Source organism: Quercus suber, unplaced genomic scaffold (genome assembly GCF_002906115.3).
Source record: "Quercus suber isolate HL8 unplaced genomic scaffold, Cork oak 2.0 scaffold_5, whole genome shotgun sequence".
In the NCBI taxonomy this organism is placed as follows: domain Eukaryota; kingdom Viridiplantae; phylum Streptophyta; class Magnoliopsida; order Fagales; family Fagaceae; genus Quercus; species Quercus suber.
In genome coordinates this window covers 2,198,735-2,224,936 of record NW_027069471.1, presented here as the reverse complement: position 1 = coordinate 2,224,936, position 26,202 = coordinate 2,198,735, and the positions used below count along the sequence as shown (strand labels likewise).

Sequence of the window (26,202 nt, the reverse complement as noted above, 5' to 3'; positions counted from 1 at the left end):
TAAGTTATAATTTGAACTCTCTAAATTTTGTACACACAGGTACGAGGTGGTTTTGTTTGGTAAGTAAAAAGCCCCTTTTGGAATCTTTTCATTCTTCAAAGAGTTATTGAAAAGACAAAAACAAAGGGTTGATCTTTGAATTGGAAAAAAAAAAAAGAAAAAAAAAAGTTGATCCAGAATTCTGCTCAGACGTTCACCATCATCACTTTTTCACATCCAGTCCCCACAATTCTCAACTGAACGTCGGAGCAGAGGTAGAAGAGATGTGCGGATCGGATAGAGGAGGGTATTAAGCAGCTTAAAGCCACGGATTTTAGGGAGGAAAGGAAAATCTCATTCTGGAGCTGAATGGTTTGAGTTGTGATTTTGTAAGAGAGGTAGCACTTTTTATTTTTATTTTTATTTTTATTTTATGGATAAACTGTTTGGGTTTGAGGGAAGGGCAATTTTATTTCTGTCTTAAAAAAATTAGTAACTTTTCAAATTAGTTTCTCTTCTCCAATCTCCAACACATATGATCAAATTCTTTCTTAACAAATTCAAATTGTGAGAGATGTTGAAAATTACTTTATAATTTAATAGAGAGAATTCTAGATGATAATAGACTTGTTGATATTTTCAGGATTAGTTATTTGTTTTTAGATTGCTAGTTCTGTTCAATTGTAAATATGTATTGCTGTAAGCCTGTAAGTTGTTTTTTTTTTATATCAAGAACTAAAAATGATAAATGTCCTATATTTTGTGTAGGTGCAGCAGCTATCTAAATTTGCTTACTGCAATTGCTAAAGTCCTTCACCATGGGAAGAAAAAGCAAATCCCATTCTGAGCCAACAACCAGCATGACCAAGAAGAAGGCCAAAGCAGTAAAAGAAGATGAAAAAGTCGGCGGCACTGACATTATCTCAGAGCTTCCCCCGTATATTGTGACAGACATTTTGTCACGACTGCCCTTTAATACCGTATTAAGCTGCAGGTGCGTTTGCAAGACATGGCTACATCTTCTCATGGACCCCAGTTTTGCTCAATTGTATCACACAAGAGCACACCCCTGCATCATCCTTCAACCCACGTATAAACACCGTAACCAATACCTCTACGCTGTTCATTTTGACAATAGAAATCATGTGCGTAAGTCTAGCACTAGTATAAAATTTGCTACCAAAACTCATTTAAGTATGGGATGTAATGTGAAACTTAGTTTGCTTGATTCATGTAATGGGTTGATCTTGCTAGGCGAGATGTATCAATATCGTTATCACGACTATGTGAAATTGGGTCAATTATATGTGTGTAATCCTATAACGGCTGAGTTCATCATAGTTAAGCCTGGAATCAAACTACCATCCTCTTCTGTGTGTCCTTGCCTTGGCTTTTGTCCCAAAACTCAAGTATACAAGGTAGTTCTCTTGTCCAAACAACAATATGGAGTTGAAGTTAGTAACAGCATGCAGACTCTTGTGTACACACTTGGAGTGAAGGGTAATGGTCTTTGGAAGAGTGTTAATGTTGGAAATGATGTGCTCGGTCTGCCAAGAAATACTACTTTTCTCAATGGAATTATTCATTGGGTTGTGAGGTCCACTTCTGCACCTCAATTTATATATTCCTTTGATGTAGAGGATGAATGTTTTCAACCGGTTCCACCACCTCCTGAGTTTGTGTCATTGTCACCTGAGCAAACTGCGTGGTCAAAGCTGAGGATCTGTCTTGGGATGCTTGAAGGTTGTCTTACCATTGGTAATGTTGCGAAAGATGCTTCTTATTGCTTTCACATATGGGTAATGAAGGACTATGGTGTCCAAGCATCTTGGACTAAGACATACACCATGGACTTCACGATCCACAAAGAAGTGCTTTTATTGCCCATTTCACAAATCCTAGGGTTATCCCACAATGGTGACATCTTATTCACAAATTTTGATAGGAATTTGGTTTCTTTCAATCCAGCAAACTCAAGTTGCAAGATTCATAAGATTGAAAGACTATGTTACGTTAAAGTGCTTTCTTATAGTCCCAACTTTTCTTTACTTAGGGATATAGCAAGAGGAGAACCGCTGTTCAATGCCACATTGAGGTAATAAGTACTCTTTATTTGGTGTGTTCAATTGGAATTATAAAGTTGCAACCCCTAATTTTGCTATGCTTGTCTAGTATTGTTAAGAAAATATTTGTGACAACTTGAAAGATTCAAATTTTCCTATACAAAAATTGCATAATTGCAAAAATATAAAGAGTCCTCAGCAGATAATACTATAACCCTTCTTCATAATGATGTATTTTCAATTGCATAGCGCCATAGCCACTTACCCAAGAGAGCTTGATGAAATATCATCGTCTTCTTTATCCCCAAACCCCCATGGCACATAGGTGCACGAAAAGTATTCCAATTGGGGAACAACCTATTTATGAAGATGAAATCTTCCTTGTTAGAGTCTTCTTGTAAGTTGCATCAACTCTGTTGCCTATTTTTAACATTTGTAGCAAACAATTTTATCTTGTTAATCCTCTGGAGGATTTTCATCACCTTGCTATTTGATTTAAGTGCTTTCTGCAGTAATTACAGTGATCACAACACTGTGATTGATGAACTTTAATTATTTACGTCTTAAATCTTGTACTATGCATAACAACACTACTCCAATGGTGATGGAAAACATGACATTTGGGTTGTAAAGTTAAGTTATTGATTTTCTTGTCTTTGTGTTTATGGTTTAATCTTCTTGACAAAGGTTTCAAGGCATGAGTTCTGGATCCTAAGTTATGGAATGGAAACACTGTTTTCAATTTGTCCGGGTTTAGTTTTACTTGGTTTATATAAAAATGTAGACTGTGCTTCTCTTAATAAAAGGCCTCCTTTTCTTTTTTTAATTTTATCTCATAGGAAATTTTAATGAAAAAATACATGAATAATTGGTTGGGCTGCCATGTTTTTACTTTTATTTTTCCTATTTGTTTTTCTTTATTCCTAAAGTTTCTGCCTACATTGTAGGTAGAATCTACGAGGATTATTAACTTCTGATTGCCACATCAATTTGCAAGATCTTCATAAATATTTTGCATCACTTTTGGAGCAATACATTTTGTTACAGTATATGGATACTCTCCAGCCTCCTGTGCCAATGACATTGCCAGAAACATGTATGACCACTGTGTTGGCATGAACTCAATGCTAAATTATGCTAATTTGGATTAAATATGACATCTATAAGCTTATTCACAAACACATTGCCATGTTTACTTGACTTGTTTAATAGTCAAGCTTAATTAACTTGAGTTTGAATTGTTTGTGCTAAACATAAAATATAAATTTTTCCAAGCTAATATACTCAAATTATTCATAAACAATTTATTCTTTATCAGTTGAACAAAATTTTATTTGATTTTTAATTTAATAAAAAATATTATTGGTAATGCTTTCAAAACACTATTTTTTTTCTAAAATTTCCTTGTAATATTCTCAAAGGGATTAAGTCAAACCCGGTAACTTAAGGAAAGTCATAATTGCATTGTAATATTTTAAAAGAGAAAAAATTAAAAATCAACTTACAATGTATTGTTATATTATTAAGTCAAGTCATAATTGCACTGTAATAGTATTTTAAAAGATAAAAATTCAAAATCAATTTGCAAAGTCTTGTAATACCTATAGTATTTAGTTATAGGCTATTTGGATCGTATCTTAATCCTTATCAATTCCAACCCAACAACCACCATGGAGAACAAAGCCAGAGCAGTAGAAGAAGATGAACATTTATTTTTAGAAAAGCATACATATAAATATATTTATATAGACTTGAGATTGAATTTTGTAAATGAGTTTATACAATATCAAATTATTATTTGTAGTTTATTGATAATATAAACAATCAATTTGTAGTAAAAATTATATAATTTTTAACAACAAAAGGTTGATGAATCTAATTTTTATAAATTCATTAATGAAAGTCAGTCTATCTCATTAACTCAAATAATATAATTTCAACTATAATTTAGTTATTGATTATTAACATAGATTTGTAAAGGGGTTAAAAATTTTAGTCATGGTTTTATCATATAGAGGGGAAAATTTTTTTATTCAGGTAGCTTGTAAACAAACCCTAGTTTGTTCAACAAAGAAATAAACCCAAGCTTGAATATGTAATTTATTTAGGGATGAGTTCAAGCTCGATTCGTATTCAAAATAAAATTAAATTAACAATCCTAAACTTTCAATACTTAGGGAACTAAATTGGTAATAATGTTTTTTCTAAAACATTTTTTGATAGGAGTTTTTTTTTTTTTTTTTTAATTTATATATATATATATATATACATTATGTCAACTATTTGTTAGCTGTTTTATAGGAGGCTAAACCTTAACTAACCATATACTAAACCATGGTTACTAGACTCATAATACAAGTAAAATACTTTACTTGCATAACAAGTAAAATAGTCTTTAAATGCCTGTGTGATGTATCCAAAAGTTAGAACCTTTTGGATATAAACCACTATTAGTTTCTTTAAAATCTTCTCCCTCTCTCCTGTTGTGTCTGTGTGTGTGTGTGTTAAAATACTTAGTATTTAAAATAAATAAAAAAACAGTGGGTTAATCCCACGTAGGAAAATGAGTGTAAGTTATAGAGGTTTAAAGTCTGTGTTGTGTATCAAAGAATTAGGTTATTTTAGATATGCACCATTGTTAGTTTTTTTAAAACCTTCTCCCCTCTCCCTTTGTGTGTGTGTGTTTTTAAATACTTAGTATTCTAAAAAAAATAAAAATAAAAATAAAATAATCTTACGTGTAAACACCACAAGCTTTAACAATATTTTCCTGCATAACAAAATCAATCCAATTTGATTGAAATTCAACATATTATCATATCCAACATTCAATCATATACCACACAATCTAGCACTTGCAAATCAACACTGGCCTTGTCATTTCACACGCAATAGATATGATCCTATAAAATAAAATAATTAATAAAAAATTATTTTTCATAATTCTTCGATATCCCATTCAAAAAAGGGTTTACATCAAAATAGAGTTTTACGAAACAATGGTAGTTACTCTTTATATTGTCTTGAAAGTTCTATTTATAATATTTTATTAAGATAAAAAATTTATAAGAAAAAAAAATTAAAAAAAAAAAAAAAAAACAACAACAACAACAACAACTATGCCAACCAGATTAGCACTTATTCATCTTAACTGAATCTATGTTTAGGTTTTCAATCACCTCTCTTGTTATACATTAATTTCGCAAAACAATGTCTAGGGAGTCCAACAAGATACAAGTTGCCTGGATGCAAAAGTAATCAATTTCTGCATAGTGAAGTATATGTTGTAATTTCATAATGAATCTGCTAAAGTAATTTAGTTTTGTATAATGAATCTTCCATGAAAGATTCTGCATAATGAAGTTACCAAAAGAACAATAATATTCAAAATTATGGGTCTTTATTCTTCATTGTCAATTCCTAATGAAATTTGCACAGGTCTCTAAAATTGAACAATAATACCATGATTATAATAAAATGTGTAGAAATAACAAAAATCAATGGCAACAACTAAACAAGTGGTAATAATAATGTTATGATTACCAAAAAAAAAAAAAAATGTTATTAAAAATGTTTGAATTTACATTGAGATAGAACATGGAAAAAAAAATTACAACACTTAGTTTTTTTATGTATAATGTAGAGAAAACCGGAGTTCATTCAAATGTCCCTCCATAGTAACGTAATAATTATTTTAATAATTAATTAATAGAAAAATAAATAAAATAGACATGTAATATTAGCAATCTTCAAAGATTAGATAGATATTCTTGTATTATTATTATTATTATTTTAGTAAACAGTAATACTTAATAGAATATACACGAAAATAGTAATACTAGTTATGGGGTCATGGGCCCTAAATCATACAATAATTGGGTTTTGGGCTTTGGTCGAGAGCGTGAGGCTTTGGCTGAGAGCATGATAGTCCAAGTCCAAGGATGAATATCTCCTCGGACCAGCTAAAGCATGGTCATATATAAGTCCTAACTGGTCAAAATGACTTTCCAGGAAGTTCTAAAGGATAAGAACTATCATAAATATCTAAGAGAAAACTGCTATTACTACATTGAATGCACTGCAGCTACTTTTCTAACCGTATTTATGTGAAAAAGACCTCTGAATAGTGTTGCCTTGGAAACCACAACTCACAGAAAGCCAGCAGGGGTGTCTGATAGGACAAGCACTCAAGTGGTGGCCCAAAAGATCAACAAGTATAGGATCAAGATCATTCAAAAGGAACCATATAATGCAAGAGGCCCTCCTTCTAGCGCCAAAGAGGGGGGGGGGGGAAATAGAGAAGGGAGACGGTAGCAATCTAAATTGCACTAGTACTCTCTTTAATCAATTTATATGAAAACTTACCTCCTCGGACAGTGAGTTCATCTCCTCGGACAATGAACTCATTCAGCTCTATGTTCCTTGTTCTTAATTAATCAACTTTTACATCTATACTAATTGTTGTCCAATCCACCAATAGCTTAGCTCTTTCACCTACTCTCTACAAATTCATTCTATTGGGCTCATATCCCATATCTGTTGGGTTTGGGCTACAAATCGTAACCCTACACTAGTGTTTTAAATTGAGATTATAATACATTAAATAACTAAAGTACACTCCAAATTTAAACCATAGTTAAAAAATAAAATAAATAAATCAAACTAAAAGTTAACCCGACTGAAAAATTGGTTCACTAGTTCACAAGTTCAACCAATGATTCATTAGTTAAACCGTAGGTTTCTTAATTAATTAAATAATATATTTTAATTATAATTATAAAAGCAACTAAAATAAAATTAAAATACTCTATTTAGGTAAATTAATAAATTATAACAGCAAAAAATTACATTATAGGCAGAAAGTAAGAGAATATAAAAAAATAAAATAAAAAGATAAACATATTATTCATCTAAATCATCCAATAATTAGTTCTTTCTTCTTAATTCTTTGTATTTATGGTCTGTTTGGTATCCGCTTATTTTGCTAAATCTAAAATTTTTGGCTGAAAGTACTGTAGATAAAAATAAAAGTTAGCTGAAATAGTACAATAGAACTCATGAATAGTACTAAAAAGTACAGTGAGACACATAAATAATAGCAAAAATAAGTTAAATAGTAAAATAAGTTAACAAAAATAATTTTTGCCAAACACATACTTAGGGTCTGTTTAGATACTGCTTATTTTGCTAAAAATTAAAAACTTATTACTGAAAATATGTAACACAAATAATTTTTAAAACACAAAACACTGTAGCAGTGAGTGATTGCTGCGTTTTTTCATGAGTTTGGTGGTCAATAAACAGTGCTTGAGACCCCAAAAAAATGCAAAACGCGCAAATATCTATTGACAAACACATGCTTAGAGTCCATTTGGATAACTTATTTTTTGCCGGATTATTTTACTTATCTAGAATTCTTATTTCAAGTATAAATATGAATATATTATTGATGACTCGACGAGATGTTAAAGTCACTTTAATAAAATATGTAGCAACCACCGTATCAGTAAAAAAAAAAAAAAAAAAAAAAAAACCCTTAAGAACCTATGGAGAAGCCTCAGGAAACGAGGCCTAATTCCTCACCTAAGCTCCTCCAAAACCCCAAAAATAGCTGCTTTTCAAAGAAGTCCTACAGTTGTTTCCTTTGAAATTTGTCTACAAGTTTTCGGCCTCGAAGTTGATCTTTTTTCACCCTAAATTTAAATTTTAAAACATACAACCTCTCTATCCACCATTCAGAGAATAAAATCATAAATTTGGGTCAAGTATAAACCACTTAATTGATTAACCTCTGATTTTAAGGCTTTCCACCAGCATCATCTTTTCTGGCATATAATGCACCAGATTTAATACAGAACACTTTTTTTCAACCAAAAAATCCAGGCTTTTGTGGCTAACATTTGACTACAAACCACTAAAGTATAGGAGTTTCTATAAATTGGTTATTTTATTAAAAAAAATCCTCCCAACCAATGCTTGGAAAAGGATCTCTTTTGGACAAGATTAAGAGAAATCTGCTTTTAGCAGCAGGCAGCCATTCTATATAAACTTCACCATTTATTTTCAGGTGCGCCCTTTAAACAGCTTCCCAACCTTCGAAAGCATCATAAAAGAAAGCTGTATGTTGGAATATCTGCTATTCTTGCTGATTAGCATTCAAATAGTCCCTAAATCCTTACATAAAAGGAAGCTGTCTACAAGTGGTCCCCATGGCAGCCAAGTGTAGTGGAGACTAATACGTGTTATTTTCTTGCATCAGTTCTTAGCTTCAATGGTTTTCCCCTTGTGCAAATATCACTCATTTATGGGTGCCTGCATATAATCTGTTTTTAAGAAGCACTTCGTGGACCCTTTTGACAACTAAATCAGGAGCTTTGATAATCAATAGTTACAATTCAATGAATTTTATTACCTGTAAAAAAATCAATAGTTACATTTTAAGAAGTCCCATCCTATATTGTGCCGAAAATTTTATCCTCCTAAGATAGTAGGAGCCTCATATTTGTGGTCAAACAATCCAGAGTTTTGCATATTTTGTAATGAGTCCAATGTGTACTATAGGGGTATAGGTGTATAGGTGATTAGGTGTTATTCATGTAATCTTACAGTAATTTTTGTAAAGAATCAAGAAGTGTGTAGTTAGTTAGTTACAAGATTAGCTAGTTAGTTATAAGATTGCAAATGGTGGAGCCAAGTTAGTTACAAGTTGTTAATTGGTTATTTTGGCCAATAATCCTTGCAAATAACTTGAGCCAATATTCTCACTTTGGTCTCTTAGATTCTTTCCTCTCTTTTCACTTCCTCTTTGAAGGTGCCTACCTCAAATTAAGTTAATCCAGCGGGTTCATTACATGATATTTTCTACTCTTTTCGTCACTTCTTCGGAAAATTCAAAAGGCAAAAGAACAAGACATCATCTGCAAAACATCAGATAGTAAGGCCCAATTTCTTGACTATTGGTGAAATTTAAACCTTACTTATGTCTAGTGCCCAATATCAACATTGTAGATAAGTATTCCATTCTCAAAAAAAAAAAGTTGAGGTGATATGGTTGACCTTGTTTGGGGCCCTTCCACCATTAGAATGTCAAGCTTCATTTGATTGAAATAGAGCCTCAATGTAGTTGCACAATATATGATACAAAAATATGCGCCCTTCAGTATTTCTTCAATGAATTCCCTTATAATGGAGTCATACCAGTGTGCCTTGGAGACACAATCTTCTTGTGATTTTCCATGCTAACTCTTGATGATAAAGAATTGTATCAGCTATTTTTGTGGCGCTGACAATGATGCTTGAGCTTCAGCATCTGATTTCTCTGCCTTTCAAGAGTGAGTCTACTTTGGGCCTTTGGCGGTCAAGTCTATAGGTATTAAAAAATACCATTTGCTTCTTTTTGTCATGTCTTCGTCTGATACATGGGAAACTTCAGGAATGAAATGACCCAAATTTATAAATAAATTTGATTGGATGCATTAATTAATTTTATCATTTTATTCTTTAGTTCAGTATAGTGTTTTATGTTTTTTTTGTCCAGACATAGTTGCATGGACTGTAAATCCTGAAATGAGCTTACCATATGCTTCAAGCATGAAATTATTTGTACTATATATATATGTATTCCCATTTTGTATTATTTGATGCAACCTTGAACTATTTTGGTTGAAGGGATACATGTTAGAGGGCTAGCAGAGCTTGAAGCCATTTTTGGTAGATAGGATTTGGGTTAGTATAAATGTATACAAGCATAATGAAGATTGTGAATATGTTAACAACGTAATAATTTTGGTTTAATGGAATTCACTGAAGGTAACAAACTTTTTGTTATATTAATATTGAAAAAAGATAAAAAAAAAAAAACCAGGTTACACTAGATGTCTATACCTGGAGCAACAAGAGCATAAAATAAAACAAAAGACAGAAAATACAAAGCTAATAATATCTCAAAGAATCCAAGGAATCTTGGATCCCCTCAATAGAAAATGCCATAGATGATGAAGTCCATTCATATAAAGAGTCCTCAGCAGATAATACTACTTCAATTTCCCCACACTTGACTCCATTCCCTCAAAGCAACGAGCATTAAGCTCTCTCCAAAGACACCATATGAGACACAAGGGAGCTGCTTGCCAAATCCCACCAACCCCATACCTTCCTATCCACCCTCTCCAACATGCAAGCAAATCATACACTGCCCAAGAGACACCAAAGATACCAAACAACATAGACTACTTCTTCCAAGCTGCATGATAATGTAAGAATAAATGATTCACATCCTCCCCAATCTTCTTACACATATAACACCACTTCATAACAATGATGGCCCTTCGTCTGAAATTATCAATTGTTAAGACCCTCCCTAGAGCCACACACCCCAATTGTTAAGACCCTCCCTAGAGCCACACACCATGAAAAGAGAGCCACTCTCAGTGGAACTCGAACTTTCCAAATGCTTCTCCATGGGAACATTGCACTCCCCCCTCCCCCTCTCTCAAAACCTTATAGAAGCTCCTCACTTGAAACCTTGTAGTGGGTGAAGGTGTTCGCACCAATTCTCACCAACCTCTCCAATTCTAACCTTAGCATCATAAAGATCCTCTAAAAATTGCATCACAGATTCAACTTCCCAGTCTTGTATTGCTTGATTTAACTCAGGATTCCAAGAACAATGACCTTTAAGAATCTCCTTATAACCTACAACTGTGGCTTTTTATTGTTTCTCGAAAGTAAAAATAAATGGGATGTCTCTCCTTAAACTAGTGTCCACTCTCCCCCCTGCCATCCATCATGCCTGAAATGCACTTTAGTACCCATACCACAGAAAAACCACATTAAATTATCCCAACCACGCCTAATACAACCCCACTCCATTTGGCCCCCACACCTCACCTGTACACCAGTACCATCCATTGACGCCATATTTGGATTCTATAACCCTTCTTCATAATGATGTATTTTCAATTGCATAGCGCCATAGCCACTTACCCAAGAGAGCCTGATGAAATATCATCGTCTTCTTTATCCCCAAACCCCCATGGCACATAGGTGCACGAAAAGTATTCCAATTGGGGAACAACCTATTTATGAAGATGAAATCTTCCTTGTTAGAGTCTTCTTGTAAGTTGCATCAACTCTGTTGCCTATTTTTAACATTTGTAGCAAACAATTTTATCTTGTTAATCCTCTGGAGGATTTTCATCACCTTGCTATTTGATTTAAGTGCTTTCTGCAGTAATTACAGTGATATAAAAAGTTGCTTTTATTTTGACAGCATATGTAATCACAGTTGTAGTTGAAAAAGTGTGATTGATGAACTTTAATTATTTACGTCTTAAATCTTGTACTATGCATAACAACACTACTCCAATGGTGATGGAAAACATGACATTTGGGTTGTAAAGTTAAGTTATTCATTTTCTTGTCTTTGTGTTTATGGTTTAATCTTCTTGACAAAGGTTTCAAGGCATGAGTTCTGGATCCTAAGTTATGGAATGGAAACACTGTTTTCAATTTGTCCGGGTTTAGTTTTACTTGGTTTATATAAAAATGTAGACTGTGCTCCTCTTAATAAAAGGCCTCCTTTTCTTTTTTTAATTTTATCTCATAGGAAATTTTAATGAAAAAATACATGAATAATTGGTTGGGCTGCCATGTTTTTACTTTTATTTTTCCTATTTGTTTTTCTTTATTCCTAAAGTTTCTGCCTACATTGTAGGTAGAATCTACGAGGATTATTAACTTCTGATTGCCACATCAATTTGCAAGATCTTCATAAATATTTTGCATCACTTTTGGAGCAATACATTTTGTTACAGTATATGGATACTCTCCAGCCTCCTGTGCCAATGACATTGCCAGAAACATGTATGACCACTGTGTTGGCATGAACTCAATGCTAAATTATGCTAAGTTGGATTAAATATGACATCTATAAGCTTATTCATGAATACATTATTATATTTGAGTGTGACTTGTTTAATAGTCAAGCTTAAATTTGAATTGTTTGGTAAACATAAGAATATAAATTTTTTCCCCCCAAAATATAGCTCAAATTATTCATAAACAATTTAGTTCACTTATGATCCAGGCAAAATTTTATTTACTTTTTAATTTTACAGCAAAATATTATTGGTAATGCTTTCAAAACACTATTTTTTTTCTAAAATTTCCTTGTAATATTCTCAAAGGGATTAAGTCAAACCCGGTAACTTAAGGAAAGTCATAATTGCATTGTAATATTTTAAAAGAGAAAAAATTAAAAATCAACTTACAATGTATTGTTATATTATTAAGTCAAGTCATAATTGCACTGTAATAGTATTTTAAAAGATAAAAATTCAAAATCAATTTGCAAAGTCTTGTAATACCTATAGTATTTAGTTATAGGCTATTTGGATCGTATCTTAATCCTTATCAATTCCAACCCAACAACCACCATGGAGAACAAAGCCAGAGCAGTAGAAGAAGATGAACATTTATTTTTAGAAAAGCATACATATAAATATATTTATATAGACTTGAGATTGAATTTTGTAAATGAGTTTATACAATATCAAATTATTATTTGTAGTTTATTGATAATATAAACAATCAATTTGTAGTAAAAATTATATAATTTTTAACAACAAAAGGTTGATGAATCTAATTTTTATAAATTCATTAATGAAAGTCAGTCTATCTCATTAACTCAAATAATATAATTTCAACTATAATTTAGTTGTTGATTATTAACATAGATTTGTAAAGGGGTTAAAAATTTTAGTCATGGTTTTATCATATAGAGGGGAAAAAAATTTTATTCAGGTAGCTTGTAAACAAACCCTAGTTTGTTCAACAAAGAAATAAACCCAAGCTTGAATATGTAATTTATTTAGGGATGAGTTCAAGCTCGATTCGTATTCAAAATAAAATTAAATCAACAATCCTAAACTTTCAATACTTAGGGAACTAAATTGGTAATAATGTTTTTTCTAAAACATTTTTTGATAGGAGTTTTATATATATATATATATATACACATTATGTCAACTATTTGTTAGCTGTTTTATAGGAGGCTAAACCTTAACTAACCATATACTAAACCACAGCTACTAGACTCATAATACAAGTAAAATACTTTACTTGCATAACAAGTAAAATAGTCTTTAAATGCCTATGTGATGTGTCCAAGAGTTAGAACCTTTTGGATATAAACCACTATTAGTTTCTTTAAAATCTTCTCCCTTCTCTCCTTGTTGTGTCTCTGTGTGTGTGTTAAAATACTTAGTATTTAAAATAAATAAAAAAACAGTGGGTTAATCCCACGTAGGAAAATTAGTGTAAGTTATAGAGGTTTAAAGTCTGTGTTGTGTATCAAAGAATTAGGCTATTTTAGATATGCACCACTGTTAGTTTTTTTAAAACCTTCTCCCCTCTCCCTTTGTATGTGTGTGTTTTTAAATACTTAGTATTCTAAAAAAAATAAAAATAAAAAATAAAATAATCTTACGTGTAAACACCACAAGCTTTAACAATATTTTCCTGCATAACAAAATCAATCCAATTTGATTGAAATTCAACATATTATCATATCCAACATTCAATCATATACCATACAATCTAGCACTTGCAAATCAACACTGGCCTTGTCATTTCACTCGCAATAGATATGATCCTGTAAAATAAAATAATTAATAAAAAATTATTTTTCATAATTCTTCGATATCCCATTCAAAAAAGGGTTTACATCAAAATAGAGTTTTACGAAACAATGGTAGTTACTCTTTATATTGTCTTGAAAGTTCTATTTATAATATTTTATTAAGATAAAAAATTTATAAGAAAAAAAAATTAAAAAAAAAAAAAAAAAAAAACAAAACAACAACTATGCCAACCAGATTAGCACTTATTCATCTTAACTGAATCTATGTTTAGGTTTTCAATCACCTCTCTTGTTATACATTAATTTCGCAAAACAATGTCTAGGGAGTCCAACAAGATACAAGTTGCCTGGATGCAAAAGTAATCAATTTCTGCATAGTGAAGTATATGTTGTAATTTCATAATGAATCTGCTAAAGTAATTTAGTTTTGTATAATGAATCTTCCATGAAAGATTCTGCATAATGAAGTTACCAAAAGAACAATAATATTCAAAATTATGGGTCTTTATTCTTCATTGTCAATTCCTAATGAAATTTGCACAGGTCTCTAAAATTGAACAATAATACCATGATTATAATAAAATGTGTAGAAATAACAAAAATCAATGGCAACAACTAAACAAGTGGTAATAATAATGTTATGATTACCAAAAAAAAAAAAAAAATGTTATTAAAAATGTTTGAATTTACATTGAGATAGAACATGGAAAAAAAAATTACAACACTTAGTTTTTTTTATGTATAATGTAGAGAAAACCGGAGTTCATTCAAATGTCCCTCCATAGTAACGTAATAATTATTTTAATAATTAATTAATAGAAAAATAAATAAAATAGACATGTAATATTAGCAATCTTCAAAGATTAGATAGATATTCTTGTATTATTATTATTATTATTTTAGTAAACAGTAATACTTAATAGAATATACACGAAAATAGTAATACTAGTTATGGGGTCATGGGCCCTAAATCATACAATAATTGGGTTTTGGGCTTTGGTCGAGAGCGTGAGGCTTTGGCTGAGAGCATGATAGTCCAAGTCCAAGGATGAATATCTCCTCGGACCAGCTAAAGCATGGTCATATATAAGTCCTAACTGGTCAAAATGACTTTCCAGGAAGTTCTAAAGGATAAGAACTCATAAATATCTAAGAGAAAACTGCTATTACTACATTGAATGCACTGCAGCTACTTTTCTAACCGTATTTATGTGAAAAAGACCTCTGAATAGTGTTGCCTTGGAAACCACAACTCACAGAAAGCCAGCAGGGGTGTCTGATAGGACAAGCACTCAAGTGGTGGCCCAAAAGATCAACAAGTATAGGATCAAGATCATTCAAAAGGAACCATATAATGCAAGAGGCCCTCCTTCTAGCGCCAAAAGAGGGGGGGGGGGGAAATAGAGAAGGGAGACGGTAGCAATCTAAATTGCACTAGTACTCTCTTTAATCAATTTATATGAAAACTTACCTCCTCGGACAGTGAGTTCATCTCCTCGGACAATGAACTCATTCAGCTCTATGTTCCTTGTTCTTAATTAATCAACTTTTACATCTATACTAATTGTTGTCCAATCCACCAATAGCTTAGCTCTTTCACCTACTCTCTACAAATTCATTCTATTGGGCTCATATCCCATATCTGTTGGGTTTGGGCTACAAATCGTAACCCTACACTAGTGTTTTAAATTGAGATTATAATACATTAAATAACTAAAGTACACTCCAAATTTAAACCATAGTTAAAAAAAATAAATAAATAAATCAAACTAAAAGTTAACCCGACTGAAAAATTGGTTCACTAGTTCACAAGTTCAACCAATGATTCATTAGTTAAACCGTAGGTTTCTTAATTAATTAAATAATATATTTTAATTATAATTATAAAAGCAACTAAAATAAAATTAAAATACTCTATTTAGGTAAATTAATAAATTATAACAGCAAAAAAATTACATTATAGGCAGAAAGTAAGAGAATATAAAAAAATAAAATAAAAAGATAAACATATTATTCATCTAAATCATCCAATAATTAGTTCTTTCTTCTTAATTCTTTGTATTTATGGTCTGTTTGGTATCCGCTTATTTTGCTAAATCTAAAATTTTTTGGCTGAAAGTACTGTAGATAAAAATAAAAGTTAGCTGAAATAGTACAATAGAACTCATGAATAGTACTAAAAAGTACAGTGAGACACATAAATAATAGCAAAAATAAGTTAAATAGTAAAATAAGTTAACAAAAATAATTTTTGCCAAACACATACTTAGGGTCTGTTTAGATACTGCTTATTTTGCTAAAAATTAAAAACTTATTACTGAAAATATTGTAACAAAATAATTTTTAAAACACAAAACACTGTAGCAGTGAGTGATTGCTGCGTTTTTTCATGAGTTTGGTGGTCAATAAACAGTGCCTTGAGACCCCAAAAAAATGCAAAACGCGCAAATATCTATTGACAAACACATGCTTAGAGTCCATTTGGATAACTTATTTTTTGCCGGATTATTTTACTTATCTAGAATTCTTATTTCAAGTATAAATATGAATATATTATTGATGACTCGACGAGATGTTAAAGTCACTTTAATAAAATATGTAGCAACCACCGTATCAGTAAAAAAAAAAAAGTCCTAACTCTATAGAGAGATTCAGCGTCATCTCTTTTTCACACCCAGTTCCCACAATTTTCAACGGAACGTCTGAGCGGAGGTAGAAGAGATGTGCGGATCGGATGGAGGAGGGTATTAAGCAGCTTTAAGCCTGGAGCTGAATGGTTTGAGTTGTGACTTTGTAAGAGAGGTAGGAGTTGACTTTCTTTTTCTTTTCTTTTTTTCGTTTTCTTTTTTTTTTTTTTTTTTGGATAAACTGGTTGAATTTGAGAGAGAAATGAGAGAAGAGCAATTTTATTGATGTCGTAAAAAAATTAGTAAATTTTCATATTAGTTTCTCTTCTCTTCTCCAACACATATAATAATCAAATGCTTTCTTAAAAAAATTACAAATTGAGAGAGATGTTGAAAATTACTTTGCAATTTAATAGAGAAAATTCTAGATGATAGTAGACTTGTTGATATTTTCAGGACTAGTTCTATTCAAAAATAAATATGTATTGCTGTAAGCCTGTAAGCGTTTATGCATAAGAGAAATTTCAGTTTTTTTGTCTCAAGAACCAAAAATGATAGAAGTCCTGTATTTTGTTTAGGTGCAGCAGCTATCTAAATTTTTTATACCCATCTTGCTTACTGCAATTACCATGGGAAGAAAAAGCAAATCCCATTCCGACCCAACAACCAGCATGGCCAAGAAGAAGGCCAAAGCAGAAAAAGAAGATGAAAAAGTCGGCGTCACTGACATTTTCTCACAGCTTCACCCAAACATTGTGACGGACATTCTGTCACGACTGTCCTTTAATACCCTGTTCAGCTGTAGGTGCGTTTGCAAGACATGGCTACATCTTCTCGTTGACCCCAGTTTTGCTCAATTGTATCACACAAGAGCAGACCCCTGCATCATCCTCCAACCCACAAACAAAAAGCGTCAACAGCATCTCTACGCAGTTCATTTTGACAATAGAAATTCTGTGCGTAACTCTATAGTAAAGTTTGCCACTGAAACCCATTTAGGTATGGGATGTAATGTGAAACTTAGTCTGTTGGATTCATGCCATGGGTTGATTTTGCTAGGCGAGATGTATCGACCTTTAATACCCTGTTCAGCTGTAGGTGCGTTTGCAAGACATGGCTACATCTTCTCGTTGACCCCAGTTTTGCTCAATTGTATCACACAAGAGCAGACCCCTGCATCATCCTCCAACCCACAAACAAAAAGCGTCAACAGCATCTCTACGCAGTTCATTTTGACAATAGAAATTCTGTGCGTAACTCTATAGTAAAGTTTGCCACTGAAACCCATTTAGGTATGGGATGTAATGTGAAACTTAGTCTGTTGGATTCATGCCATGGGTTGATTTTGCTAGGCGAGATGTATCGGTATCAACGTGACAACTTTGTGAAATTGGATCAATTATATGTGTGTAATCCTATAACGGGTGAGTTCATCATAGTTAGGCCTGGTATCAACCTAACATCTTCTTCCATGTGTCCTTGCCTTGGCTTTTGTCCCAAAACTCAAGTATACAAGGTGGTTCTCTTGTCCAAAAAACAGTATGGAGCTGAAGTTAGTAACAACATGGTGACTCTTGTGTACACACTTGGAGAGAAGGGTAATGGTCTTTGGAAGAGTGTTAATGTTGGAGATGGTTTTCTCGATCAGCCAAAAAATACTACTTTTCTCAATGGAATTATTCATTGGGTTGTGAGTTCCCCTACTGTACCTCAGTTTATATGTTCCTTTGATGTGGAGGATGAGTGTTTTCGACTGGTTCCACCACCTTCTGAGTTTGTGTCACCTGACCAAACTACATGGTCAAAGTGGAAGATCAATCTTGGGGTGTTGGAAGGTCGTCTTGCCATTGTTGAACGTGCTAAAGGTGTTCCCTGGGGCTTTCACATATGGGTAATGAAGGACTATGGTGTTCAAGCATCTTGGACTAAGACATACACTATGGATTTCATGATGGGAAAACTAAAGCCTTTTTTTTCCATTTCACAAATCCTAGGGTTGTGTCGCAATGGTGACATTTTATTCACACATCATGGCAGGAATTTGGTTTCTTTCAATCCAGTGAACCCAAGTTTCAAGATTCATAGGATTGAAAAACTGTGTAACTTTCTGATGCATCCTTATATTCCCAACCTTTCTTCACTTAGGGATATAGCAAGAGGAGAACTGCTGTTCAATGCCACATTGAGGTAATAAGTACTCTCTATTTGGTGTGTTCAATTGGGATTATAAAGCAATCTAACTAATTTCAACCCCTAATTTTGCCATGCTTGCCTTGTATTGTTAAGAAAATATTTGTGACAACTTGAAAATTTCAAATTTTCCTATACAAAAATTGCATAATTGCAAAAAAGCAAGTGTTTTTTTTTTTTCTTGGCTAACTAAAATGCAAGTATGTTTTTTTTTATCTTTTAATCCCAAAAAAAAAAATTTGCAAGAATGTTTGGTCTGCTCCAGTGTGTGGTGAATATAAAGTGCACTAATAGGCACAATTTCAACTAATCCATTTTCAAACTGTAGTGACTCAGACTTATTTCTTTTATTGCTCTAGATATATCTTTTAACTGAAAAGAAGAACTCGAGAATGATATGATTTGTTTGATGGGAACACAACCCCATATGTAGATTATGCCCAAACAAGTAGGAGTTTGATAAATTCACTTTTATTACAGTTCTCAGTAAATTTTATCATATTTTGTACCATTCTCTAACTTACACTGTCAATATGCATTTAAAATATAAAAACTGAAAATGTAATCATTTGGTCAAACCCTAAACTAGACAGCAATGCAGTTAAGATTTTGATGTGTTGCCATATTCAGCTTCCACCTTAAAGTGCTTATATGATTTGTTTTCTCAATCAATGATTTGTACTCAAATATGCTTTCCTTGGTTTGGCAGAATTTGATTGTATGAGTAAGCTATGGTATTTTTTCTTCCTTGGATGTGTTTGCTTTCATAGCATTACTAAGATCGTAACTTTCTATTGGAAGAAAAGGGAGAGGAAAAAAAAAAACGCAAGTGTTCTTTTCATGCATATTAATGATGAGTCTAAATTTAGTTTTGTAAGAACACAATTCTCAAAGTAGAAAAAAGCTCCCACGTACTATAACTACTTAACCAGCCACTTTTTTGATAGGTACTTGGTAGATAATGGGGGAAGGGGAAGTGAACTACTTAACTAGACACTCATTAGAACTTTATTGAACTGATGAATTTCATCTATGCAATTGTTGTGGTGAAAATATGGACATTGTCAACCATGGTGGCCTAAAAAGTGTCATTATCCTGATACTCTACCAAATAGATATTTGAAGAAAGAATCTTCTCCCCCCCGCCAAGAAAATTCTTAGATTCTGATGCAAACATAATGAAATTCTCTCTCTAAACTTAGCAGAGAACTGCGAGGGTTTACATTTGAAGGATGAAGATAGAACTACATAGTATAGCACAAAGTTCAGTAGTTCTTTTTGTTCCTCTTTATACATGTTTATAAGAACAGCTCAAACAGCATTCTGCTAGCTTTAAAATTTGTTTCACCAACCGTTCTAGGCTCCAAGGGGCATTAGTAAGTTATGATGCACAAGCTTTGGTCTGTAAGAATATACAGCCACAACATTCTATTTTCTTGTCAAACCTTTAATCTTTTCAACTTAAGATAGGGTGTTGACAGGATGGGCTGGCTGGAGCATATCAACACCACATTGACAAATGACAAGTCTGTTTAGCAAATTTGTTAAAGAATAACGCAACCTTCTAACGCATTGACTGAGTTTGTGTAAACCCATGTCAACTGGTTTAAGTCTTCTCTATTTGGCCAGTTGTACATTTTGTTGATAAACTAGGGAAAAAGAAACAAATTAGACAATGATCTAATAAGTTAATATTTAATCTTTATGGGTAACTTTTAGTTATCACTTCTCATTTTCATTTTGTTTTCTTGCCCTCATGATCTAAAACTTAAATTATTTTGATTTTAAGGATTTGTAATTCTTCTTCTTCATTTTCCTTGGCACCCGGTAACCAATTTTAAACCCCATCAGCCCTTAAAATTCCCATATATAAAACTCTTATAATTCTGGTCAGACTTTCTTTTTCCTTAAACTTGGGTTTTCTTACTTTATTGTAAGCTCAAACGACCCTTTTTGTTAATCTTTTAAAACCCTGAATCTTATATATATATGTAAACATTTCCAGCCATTAAGGGGTTAGGACTTAGGAGGGCTTGAGCTTTCTCAGAGCTACAGCTTTTTGGAGAAAGCTTCAGCTGCTTTGAGAAGCAACCCAAGGCTGATTAACAGAATCTGCCTAAAAATTCAAGCTGCGTTACAAATCAGCAAACAGCTGAAATGCCCATGGGTTACAAAACAGCCTGCAGATAACTTCTGTTTTTTTTTTTTTTTTTTTTAATTTAAAAAAAAAAAAAAAAAAAAAAACCCTTTAGCACCTATGGAGAAGCCTCAGGAAAAGAGGCCAAATTCCTCACCCAAGCTCCTCCAAAACCCCAAAAATAGCTGCTTTTCAAAGAAGTCCTACTGTTGTTTCCTTTGAAATTTTTCTGCAAGTTTTTGGCCTCAAAGTTGATCTTTTTTCACCCTAAATTTAAATTTTAAACCATACAATATCTCTTCCACCATTCAGAGAATAAAATCATAAATTTGTGTGAAGTCTAAAGTTTAAACCACTTAATTGATTAATCTCTGATTTTGAGGCTTTCCACCAACATCATCTTTTCTGGCATATAATGCACCAGATTTAATACAACACACTTTTTTCAACCAAAAAAATCCTGGCTTTTGTAGCTAACCTTTTGACTACAAACCACTAAAGTATAGGAGTTTTTATTAAAAGCTTATTTTATTAAACAAAATCCTCCCAACCAATGCTTGGAGAAGGATCTCTTTTGGACAAGATTAAGAGAAATCTGCTTTTAGCAGCATGCAGCCATTCTATATAATCTTCACCATTTATTTTCAGGAATATCTGCTATTCTTGCTGATTTAGCATTCAAATAGTCCCTAAATCCTCGCATAAAAGGAAGCTGTCTACAATTGGTCTCCATGGCAGCCAAGTGTAGTGTAGACTAATACGTGTTATTTTCTTCCGTCATTTCTTAGCTTCAATGGTTTTCCCTTTGTGCAAACATCACTCATTTATGGGTGTCTGCATATAATATGTTTTTAAGAAGCACTTCGTGGACCCTTTTGACCACTAAATAAGGAGCTTTGATAATCAATAGTTCCACTTTGATGAATTTTATTACCTGTAAAAAAATAAATAGTTACATTTTAAGAAGTCCCATCCTATATTGTGCCAAAAATTTTATCCTCCTGAGATAGTAGGAGCCTCATATTTGTGGTTAGACAATCCAAAGTTTTGGATATTTTGTAATGAGTCCAATGTGTACTATAGGGGTATAGGTGTATAGGTGATTAGGTGTTATTCATGTAATCTTATAGTAATTTTTGTAAAGAATCAAGAGTTGTGTAGTTAGTTAGTTAGTTACAAGATTAGCTAGTTAGTTGTAAGATTGCAAATGGTGGAGCCAAGTTAGTTACAAGTTGTTAGTTGGTTATTTTTTCCAATAATCCTTGCAAGTAACTTGAGCCAATATTCTCGCTTTTGTCTCTTAGATTCTCTCCTCTCTTTTCACTTCCTCTTTGAAGGTGCCTACCTGATGCAAGAGACACAAGAAGATTATTATTTAGTATTATTTATATTTGCAAGCCCATTGTATTTTTATGTTTTAGGTTTTATTAGTTTATTGGGCTTTTAGTATTTAATTTAGAAGTAAGGTTATTTTTGTAATAAGTCAATTAAGGTTTCCTACCAATTAGATTTAGGGTTTAGCAATCCTTTATAAGCAACCTATTGTACTCCTTGAGAGGCAGTTGATATTTTGATGAATGAAAACAATGGCCGTTTGGTCTCTTTTGGTCTGGTGCTGACTCCTAGTGGTTTCCCGCTTGGTGCTGACTCCAAGCAAGGCCTAGGTGCTGACTCCTAGATCATATCTTTTATTTTTCCGTTATTTCAGTTTTGTTGTAGTTGTCCTGCGTCACTATCTTAAATTTAGTCAATCCAGCAGGTTTATTACATGATATTTTCTACTCTTTTTGTCACTTCTTTGGAAAATTCAAAAGGCAAAAGAACAAGACATCATCTGCAAAATATCAGATAATAAGGCTCAATTTCTTGACTGTTGGTGAAATTTAAACCTTACTTATGTATAGTGCCTGATATCAAAATTGTACATAAGTATTCCATTCTCGAAACTAAAAGTTGTGGTGATATGGTTGACCTTGTTTAAGGCCCTTCCACCAGTAGAATGTCAAGCTTTATTTGATTGAAACAAAGCCTCAATGTAGTTGCACAATATATGATACAAAAATATGTGCCCTTCAGTATTTCTTCAATGAATTCCCATATAATGGAGTCATACCAGCAAGCCTTGGAGACACAATCTTCTTGTGATTTTCCATGCTAACTCTTGATGACAAAGAACTGTATCAGCTATTTTTGTGGCTCTTACAATGATGCTTGAGCTTCAGCATCTGATTTCTCTGCCTTTCAAGAGTGACTCTACTTTGGGCCTTTGGCAGTCAAGTCTATAGGTATAAAAAATACCATATTGCTTCTTTTTGTCATGTCTTTGTCAGATACATGGGAAGCTTCAGGCATGAAATGACACGAATTTATAAACAAATTTGATTGGATGCATTAATTAATTTTACCATTTTATTCTTTAGTTCAGTATGGTGTTTTATGTTTTTTTATCCAGACATATTTGCATGGACTGTAAATCCTAAAATGAGCTACCATATGCTTCAAGCATGAAATTATTTGTACTATATATATATATATATATGTGTGTGTGTTCCCATTTTGTATTATTTGATGCCAACCTTGAACTATTTTGGTGGAAGGGATAAATGTTAGAGGGGTAGCTGAGCTTGAAGCCATTTTTGGTAGACAGGATTTGGGTTAGTATAAATGTATACAGGCATAATGAAGATTGTGAATATGACAACAATGTAATAATTTTGGTTTAATAGAATTCACTGAAGGCAACAAACTTTTTATCATATTAATATTGAAAAAAGATCAAAAACCAGGTTACACTAGATGTCTATACCTGGAGCAACAAGAGCATAAAATAAAACAAAAGACAGAATATACAAAGCTAATAATATCTCAAAGAATCCAAGGAATCTAGGATCCCCTCAATAGAAAATGCCATAGATGATGAAGTCCATTCATAAAGAGTCCTCAGCAGATAATACTACTTCAACTTCCCCACACTCGGCTCCATTCCCTCAAAGCAACAAGCATTAAGCTCTCCCCAAAGACACCACATGAGACACAAGGGAGCTGCTTGCCAAATCCCACCAACCCTATACCTTCCTATCCACCCTCTCCAACGTGCAAGCAAATCATACACTGACTTAGGTCTTGCCCAGGAGACACCAAAGATACCAAACAACATAGACTACTTCTTACACATATAACACCACTTCATAACAACAATGCCCCTTCATCTTAAATTATCAATTGNCCCCCCCCCCCCCCCCCCCCCCCCCCCGGCATCCATAATGCCTGAAATGCACTTTAGTACCATAGAAAATCCACATTAAATTATCCCAACCACGCCTAATATGCTTCCACAACCCCACCCCATTTGGCCCCCACACCTCACCTGTACACAAGTACCCTCCATTGACGCCATATTTAGATTTTATAAACTGTCTCCCTAATGATGTAACTTCAATTTCATAGCACCATAGCCACTTACCTAAGAGAGCCTGATTAAATATCATCATCTTCGTTATCCCCAAACCCCCATGACACATAGGTGCACGACAAGTTTTCCAATTGGGGAACAACCTATTTATGAAGATGAACTCTTCCTTGTTAGAGTCTTCCTGTAAATTGCATCAACTCTGTTGCCAATTTCTAACATTTGTAGCAAACAATTTATCTTTTTAATCCTCTGGACGATTTTCATCACCATGCTATTTTATTAAGTGCTTTCTGCAGTAATTACAGTGAGATAAAAAGTTGCTTGTATTTTGACAGCATATGTAATCACAGTTGTAGTTGAAAATGTGTGCATGATTGATGAATTTTAATTATTTACTTCTTAAATCTTGTACTATGCATAACAACACTACACTAATGGTGATGGAAAACATGACATTTGGGTTGTAAAGGTAAGTTGTTCATTTTCTTGTCTTTGTGTTTATGGTTAATCTTCTTGATAAAGGTTTCAAGGCATGAGTTCTGGATCCTATGTGATGGAATGTAAACTCTGTTTTCAATTTGTCTGGGTTTAGTTTACTTGGTTTATATAAAAATGTAGACTGGGCTTCTCAAGATAAAAGGGCCTGCTTTTTTTTTAATTTGATTTCCTATGAAAGTTTCCTGAAAAAATACATAAATAATTTGTTGGGCTGTCATGTTTTTACTTTTATTTTTCCTATTTGTTTTTCTTTATTCTTAAAATTTCTGCCTACATTGTAGGTAGAATCTACGAGGATTATCAACTTCTGATTGCCACATCAATTTGCAAGATCTTCATAAATATTTTGCATCACTTTTGGTGTAACACGTTTTGTTACAGTATATGGATGGATACTCTCCATCTTCCTGTGCCAATGCCATTGCAAGACATATGTATGACCACTGTGTTGGCATGAACTCAATGCTAAATTATGCTAATTTGGATTAAATATTACATCTATATAGTTTCTTTTGCTGTAATCATTTTCAGTAACTCTTGATTTTCTAATGCAAATGAAAATAGCATGCAAATCCATATTATTTATGAGATGTATTTTGAGCAAGTCATATAGGTAAGATTTGAGTTCACAGGGTATTCCGTTTATTTACCTTCATCACATGTATCCCAGTTCAATCATTGGCATTGTTCATATCATGTCTAATTCAACCTGTAAATTCGAAGCACCTTTCCTTTGGATGTTGTTAATGTAAACTGTGTAACCGGATTTGCCGGCTAAGAAAGAAAAAATCTGCACTGAATCACCATTTCAGTATCAAGTTTTAGATACTTTCCATAGACGGACACTTGGGTGAATGATGCTATGTTGCTTCTACCCCCATGCATATAATGAGAAACAGAAGTCACAGTTGGTTAATATATATGCATCATGTGAAGACTGGGTGACGTATATGCTTGGTTAGAGAAAAATGCTTATATGGGTATTAAAGAAACTTTCAAGAATGTGGTCTTAGAGAAAATACTCACTAAAAATTAAATGCATGTTAAATATACTATTGGTGTGATGGTGTGCACAAAAGGGTGAGACCAAATTAGGAAGTGAAATTTAAGTACAATGGCCAAGTCACGCTTTGAAACCTATCTGTGAAATTTCAATAAGGTTTAGTTTATTTGTATCAAGAATGCATGTTGACTTAGTCTGGTAATTTAGCATTATAGTGTGATCAAATGAGAGCTGAAAGTATATAGGGTGATCACGACATAATATGTGGTCACTCAGATCCCTTGCTGGTTACATGGCTTTTCTCATGTGAGTAAGAAGACCAAATTTATGTACAATGGTCACGTAAGCTGGGTTTTTCTCTTAAACTTTCATTCACTCTTTTCTCTTTCTCTTTCTCTTTTTCTTTTTCTATTTTTAGATAGATATGCTAGAATCTTAATGTATGACATCCACTCCATGATAATTGTTCTTTATCATTAGGTATATTGATGACAGAAGACTTTATCAATTAAGTTAACTGAAACCTATTTCATAATTGCACCATTCTTCTCTCTTTCTAGTTCTTCCTGACATGAATTTCCTCAAGGACTTCTAAAATCTCTTTTCCCATCAATTTTAATTCCAAATTTTATTTATTTCACTCATTCTACTC

The 26,202-nt window shown here is 32.8% G+C and overlaps 2 protein-coding genes and 1 long non-coding RNA gene across 3 annotated transcripts; all 3 read left to right on the top strand.

Moving 5' to 3' along the window:
* On the top strand, positions 1 to 3,217 carry LOC112028928 (F-box protein At3g07870). The gene is made up of 3 exons (XM_065772228.1): positions 1 to 377; positions 748 to 2,074; positions 2,990 to 3,217. The coding sequence occupies exons 2-3, from the start codon at positions 798 to 800 to the stop codon at positions 2,991 to 2,993; spliced, it is 1,281 nt and encodes a 426-aa protein (XP_065628300.1). The 5' UTR covers positions 1 to 377; positions 748 to 797; the 3' UTR covers positions 2,994 to 3,217.
* A 4,339-nt stretch (positions 3,218 to 7,556) lies between these two features.
* LOC136067016 (uncharacterized) lies at positions 7,557 to 12,014 on the top strand. Its single transcript, XR_010628547.1, has 2 exons — positions 7,557 to 11,159; positions 11,758 to 12,014. It is a non-coding gene; the product is annotated as an uncharacterized LOC136067016 (long non-coding RNA).
* Positions 12,015 to 17,386: 5,372 nt separating this feature from the next.
* On the top strand, positions 17,387 to 25,081 carry LOC112004282 (F-box protein At3g07870). The gene is made up of 2 exons (XM_065772222.1): positions 17,387 to 18,497; positions 24,829 to 25,081. Exons 1-2 carry the CDS (start codon positions 17,605 to 17,607, stop codon positions 24,830 to 24,832), a joined length of 897 nt encoding a protein of 298 aa, XP_065628294.1. The 5' UTR covers positions 17,387 to 17,604; the 3' UTR covers positions 24,833 to 25,081.
* Positions 25,082 to 26,202: the final 1,121 nt, after the last annotated feature.